The 6,000-nt window shown below is 54.2% G+C and overlaps 1 protein-coding gene across 1 annotated transcript in view; it reads left to right on the top strand.

Moving 5' to 3' along the window:
• The first annotated feature begins 2,698 nt into the window (after positions 1 to 2,698).
• Positions 2,699 to 6,000, top strand: part of UBE2QL1 (ubiquitin conjugating enzyme E2 Q family like 1) — a 38,860-nt gene continuing 35,558 nt past the window's right edge. The window contains exon 1 of the mRNA XM_036280112.1: positions 2,699 to 3,536. Within this exon, the coding sequence (XP_036136005.1) occupies positions 2,763 to 3,536 (774 nt within the window). The 5' untranslated portion in view covers positions 2,699 to 2,762. The remainder of the gene's footprint in view (positions 3,537 to 6,000) is intronic.

Raw genomic sequence — 6,000 nt, 5'->3', positions numbered from 1 at the left:
GTTCGATTCCGGGTCAGGACACATGTACAGGTTGTGGGCCCAATCCCCAGTCCAGGGCATGCAGGAGGCGGCCAATTGCTGTTCTCTCTCATTGATGTTTCTATCTCTTTCTCCCATTCACTTACTCTTCCTTTAAAATCAATAAAGGAAAAAAAAATTTTTATAAATATAAAAGTTGATGAGAGATGCTGTGTGACAGGTAGGTAACAGGTAAGATGACCACCATCTTATGTGTCAGTCAGTCCTACTTTGGCATCAGTGTTAATTGTGATCCTTTCACTCTAGAAAACCAAGAAATCTGCATTCAGACAATAAATTATATTATAACCCTAATAATAATTCTATTCAGAATTAAAGGCCTTATAGACAGCTCCTTGGGACCTCTCCCAAACCCCACCAGAGGACATCCCTGAGCCTCGCCCAAGGGCAGCTGGGTCTGTGACCATGATAATCACATTTGTGGAGGCTTTCTCACCTCACCTTAGGGACTGGGGCTGATCGCCCTACCAAGTCACGGACCTGGTAATGCAGTGTGCTGTTTGAGGTAGCTAGCCAACCTCCAGCAGGGGCCTGGAGGCACAAGGACCAGGGTGTAGGTGGAAGCATACGGCTAAGCTGGGTCAGCTGCTGAGCCTCTTTAAAACTCGGTTTCTTCACCAATAAAATGGGACCTTTTCATACCCCTTCTTCCCCCAGATTAAATGAACGCACAGTACTTAAGAGACAGACATTTTTATCTTCCTTCTCAACCCAGTTCCACCCACTTGAAAACAGCCTCCATGGAAATGCACCTTTGCGTATAGTCACCTCTCCAGGGAACAGTACTCCAAGGTGTCAGCACCTTCTGCTTAAATGCCACGGCTTGTGAGTATCATGATGACACCTGGCTTTCCTGGTAGACAACCCCAGAAAACCAAACCTCAGACCTGTACCACTGTCCACGGTGGCTTAAAGGGTTATTTTTCACAGTGAAAATGTTTAATAATTTGGAAAAAGTAAAAACAATAAAGGTGGTTTTAAAAAAAAAATCATGGTGGCATCAGAATGAACACACACACTCTGCTGATGAACATAGAGGCTCCCCAAGTTGAAATACAACCGGGAACAGCAGTGAAGTTTCAAGTTCTTAGCTATTTAGGTTTACAGGGTAATTTTTCCTATATCACAGGTCATTTCTGCCTCTCACCATCGCTGAGCTTGACCCTAGACCGTGCATGGCAGCACGCTTCCTGCAAACATCGAAGCTCCACCAGTTCCCATGTTGTTCCAGCGACTAAGGCTCTGAACATAAATTTTTCTCAAAATTTTCACAGATAAAAATAAGTTTCAAGGCTTAAAGACAGAAAGAGAGGGGAGGAAGGAAAGCATCCAGGCTGAAGGAGGTTCCCCTCCTCTTCCGCGAGTGATGCCGAGGTCAGCCATGGGTACCGAAGACTCCGGGGTCGCAGAGGGGCCTGCCAAGAGCCCTGAGCACCGCGGGCGTCAGCCTTTTGGAAAGGAGTCAAAAGCTAGTGTTCGGCAGTCCCCTCTCCGAGAACCCCTTTTTAGAACGTAGGGACCTCTACGTGAGGGACCCGAGAGGAGCCCGCCGGGTAGAAGGGTTAATTCGCATAATATTAACCCCTTAAGGTTAATTCAAAGGACTTCAGCATGTTTGCGGTGGGCACGATTCCCACATCCTCCTCCCTCTTCCATGATTCGTTGATCATTCTTTATGAAAGCGTCCCCGCTGCTGGTCCCCTAGCCCCAGTCTCTGCCGGCTCAGGACGGCTGTGCGGGACAACAGGCTCCATCTGGTCCCAGCAATCAGTAATCAGGCTGCTTTCCACGCTTCCCCGCACCTCTTCCCGTTCGGATTGTTCTAACGAGGTTAAGTGAGGTCGGAGGCTCGGGCTGGGGGCGCAGCGAGCCCGGATACCGGGCAGAAGGACAGGAGTCTGTAACAATCCCACTAGCGCGCTCACACGCCCCTTTTCCAGCTCGTCCGCACCCTCGCCCCAGCTTCTGCCAGCAGGTTAGCCTGGCGCGGAGACCCTGCTGCCCACACCCCGCTGGCCCGGCGCGCCGCTGTCTCCCCCCAGCGGCCAAGCGCGTGTCGCCGCGGGAGACGGGCAGCGGGAGGGCGGCGGGGCAGCACGGCGCAGGCAAGCCCGCGGCTCCGCCCCGCGTCCCCCCTCCTCCCGGCCGGCAGGGCCGCCCCCTCCGCGCCGCGCTCGGCTCAGACAGAGCAGCCGCCTCTGCAATGTCAGCAGCCGCAGCGGCGGCGGCGACGCGAGCGGCAGCGGCCGGGGCCCCGCGGTAGCCGCCAGCGCGGCACGGCCCGGCAGGCGCGCACGGCGCGAGCCTGCGGCCACCTCGCTGCCTCCGGGGCGCTTCGGTCGATTCTGCGCGCCCCGGCGCAGCATTCGGACCTTAGGCCAGCCCGGCTTCGGCCGCGCACAAAGGACCGCGGATACCAGGTTCCCGGGGGCTGCGCCCAGGGACCAGCCCGGGGACAGCCAACCACGCCGCGCCTCCTCCTCGCCTCCGCTCCCCGGGCGGCCGGAGCCCGAGCCAGAGCGGGCCCCGTCATATGACAGCGGCTATACAGCGGCCAGCGAGCGCGCTTGCTGCCCGCTCAGCTGCGCCACGGCCGCTGGTGCCCGGAGTGGCCCGCGCCGCGCCCCGCTGAGTGGTCGGCCCGTCGCCGCCGCCCCGCGCCCCGGTTCTCAGGATCCGGAGGCAGGAGCCGAGGAAAGCCCCAAGCCGGAGCCGAGTCTAAAATGGCCACGCTGCTCCGCAAAATCGGGCTCATCCGCCTGCACAACCGGGACACCGAAGACCCCAAGCACCACCACAACCACCGCGGCGGCGGCGGCCAGCAGAGCGCGTCGCTGCGCGGCAAGGGCGGCGCCAAGAGCGGCGGCCACAAGCAGCAGCAGCACCCCCCCGGGGGCGCGGGCGACGCCAGCCCCGGGCCGGGCAAGGGCAAGGGCAAGCGCGCACCGGAGCTGGCACCGCGCGACAAGCCGCCGCAGCCGGCGGCGGGGGCGGCAGGGGCGGCGGGCGCCGGGGGCCCCCGGGAGCAGGCGGCGGGCGCCAGGGCGGGGCCGGGCCCGGCGGGGGCGGCGGCGGCGGCGGGCGGCAGCCTGGTACCCGTGGCGCGCCAGCAGCACTGCACGCAGGTGCGCAGCCGGCGGCTCATGAAGGAGCTGCAGGACATCGCGCGCCTCAGCGACAGGTTCATCTCCGTGGAGCTGGTGGACGAGAGCCTCTTCGACTGGAACGTGAAGCTGCACCAGGTGGACAAGGACTCGGTGCTGTGGCAGGACATGAAGGAGACCAACACCGAGTTCATCCTGCTCAACCTCACCTTCCCCGACAACTTCCCCTTCTCGCCGCCTTTCATGCGGGTACTCAGCCCGCGCCTGGAGAACGGCTACGTGCTGGACGGCGGCGCCATCTGCATGGAGCTGCTCACGCCGCGGGGCTGGTCCAGCGCCTACACGGTGGAGGCCGTCATGCGCCAGTTTGCAGCCAGCCTGGTCAAGGGCCAGGTAAGTGCGGGGGCGGGGGAGGCTGGGGCGCGCGGCCAGTGATCCTACCCGCCGGGCTAGCCCCTTTGGACGTCTCTCTCCGAGCCCGGGCTGCTCTTGCGCGAGGGGCTCCAACCGGGAGACCGGGGAGACTTCCCGGAGCCTCCGCTTCTTTTCCAAAGCATCATATTCCTTACTTTTCCATCTCGTCTCTCCCGATCCCCCGCCCTGTCTCCTGGTCTGCTCACTCTCCTGTCTCTCCAGAATTCACTCTCCTGCTTTCTCCCGTCCTGCTCTCTTCTCCTTTTTCTACTCTCTCTCTTCTCCCTCTTACCAGCTCCCTCGTCGTCCCTCAGCCCTACCCCTCACTCCTCGGTCCTTTATCCTTTTCTCCACTCTTCCCTCTACTCCTCTCTTCCCAGCCCTCCATCACTTCCTCCACCACCACCTCCCTCTCTGCCTTTCTTCCTCTCCAACCCGTCTTCCGACTCTCCACTGCCCACCCTCTCCCATTCCCCACCGCTGCTCTCTCCTCATCTGCTTCTCCCATCTCCTGTCCCCATAATATCCGTAAAGGTGGAACTTTACGTGTAACTCAGGATCCAAATGTCCAACCTATTTTACCACCCCACCACATACACATAGACAAAGGTTTTTCCCCCCAACTTCTCAGTGGGTGCCCTGCAGGTGGGATGCTCTGCGGGTGGGTGCTCTGCAGTGAGGTGCTCTGCAGAGGCCTGCATCCCGTCTGGGTAATCTTCTCCCCGACTCTGCTTGCTTTTCCTGAGCAGCAGGTGAAAATTTTGCTTTTGAGAAATTTCACTGGGGAGGCAGAGGTGTGGTGTGAGTGTCTCCTTAAGTGGCAAGGCCAGACTCTGCCAAGGAAATGCCTGATACCTGTTCCTTCCAGGACCTTTACCTCTTGTTCTTTCTCAGACTGGTTTCTTCCTTTGGTTTCCTGGAGCCCAGTGGTCAAATCCTTTATCAGCGCTAAAGATTTTTTTTACTAAATAGTGAATTAACGGGCGAGTTTGATGCCTGTGTCTCCTCGCCTATTGCACCAGATGGCAGCTTTACCGAAAAGAAACCTCAGAGGACCTGAGATCAGAGAATGAATGAATCTCCCAAAATATGTTCCCACCTGGCTACAGACAGGTGCACAAGGTTTTATCTTTCCATGTTATGTGCTCTTGATCATGTTCAAGTTAGTTGATGTTTTCCCACATCAGTATTACACATTACTTAATAAAATCATATTTTTATATGGGCATCTTTTAGATTTATGAAGAATAATTGTTTTGTTTAGAAGATGAATGACCTCGATTTGGTTTTCCACCGCGAGCATGTCAGAAGCGATCAGTGCCCTGTCACCTGCCTCTATCGCTTTCACTGCAGGATCTTTCACACTAATCAAACAGTGCTTGTTCTGCCCATTCGCTGGAGGTGGAGCCCCGGGGATGCCAAGCAGATAGCATCCTACGTCCAGTGGAGAAAGGCACTTAATTCTTGACTGCGGTCAGTTGTTACCAAGTAACTATTCTGCTAGTGTATCTTTTCTGGGGTTTAGGTTCCACTTATTTCTTGAGTTGGGAATAGGATGGATGTGACAGGTCTGGAAAGACATCTCTAACTGAGCAAGGTTTAACTCTTTAACATCAAAGGTCCATTCCGAATCCTGTAATGCAATGCTGGCTCTGATGTAAGGTGCCTGTGAATTGATACAAGCCACGGGGGTGGGGGTGGGGGGGGTCTCAGTTTATTTTCAAACAGAATTTATACAAATGATGTGGAGGAATATTCCACAGAAATGCTTTTGTTATTTGTTCTTGAAATTATTGCTTATCAGAACGCTCTGAAGTGGTTTCTTGCCTTTTTTTCATTCTTCACAGTGAAGATGACTTTGGGGGTGCGAGGAAAAGGAATGTTATTTTGTTTTATAGAAGCACGGAATCACACTTTAGACTTGGAAGAGATCCTAGAGGTCACCTGGACCGCAGCCTGCGTTTTAAAAGATGTGGGAAAGTAAAGATCTCAAATGAGAACTAAGGAAATTTTTTAAAAAGGAGATATATCTTAGTAAATTACATGTTTCCCATATTTACATTAATGCTTTGAGTAGTAGTTCTGTTGGTGCCCATGTACTTCTATTAAAATAGGCACACCGTTGTGTTTAAATTCCTTTTCGTTGTAATCAGAATTGAAAATCTTGCATATAGCTGGCAAGTTAGTGACCTCAGTGTTGAAAGTAATTATCAATAAAATTTTATTTATTAATTCCAAAACCTTACCTAATTGAACTCAGTGTCCTCCACCTAGCATATTGTGTTATAGTACCTATTCTAAATTCCAGTGTATACAATATTGAAAAGAAGGTGAGAACTCAGCAAGTATTAAAAATACCAATTCAATGGCTTTGCTTTTTCCATGCTGACTTCAAGATCCAAATGAGAGGAATGTAGGCTATACTTAAACTATTCGAAATGCA

This window comes from Molossus molossus, unplaced genomic scaffold, assembly GCF_014108415.1.
Source record: "Molossus molossus isolate mMolMol1 unplaced genomic scaffold, mMolMol1.p scaffold_m16_p_3, whole genome shotgun sequence".
Classification (NCBI taxonomy): Eukaryota; Metazoa; Chordata; class Mammalia; order Chiroptera; family Molossidae; genus Molossus; species Molossus molossus.
Note: the sequence above shows the minus strand (reverse complement) of the source record. Positions and strands in the feature narration are given on the sequence as shown.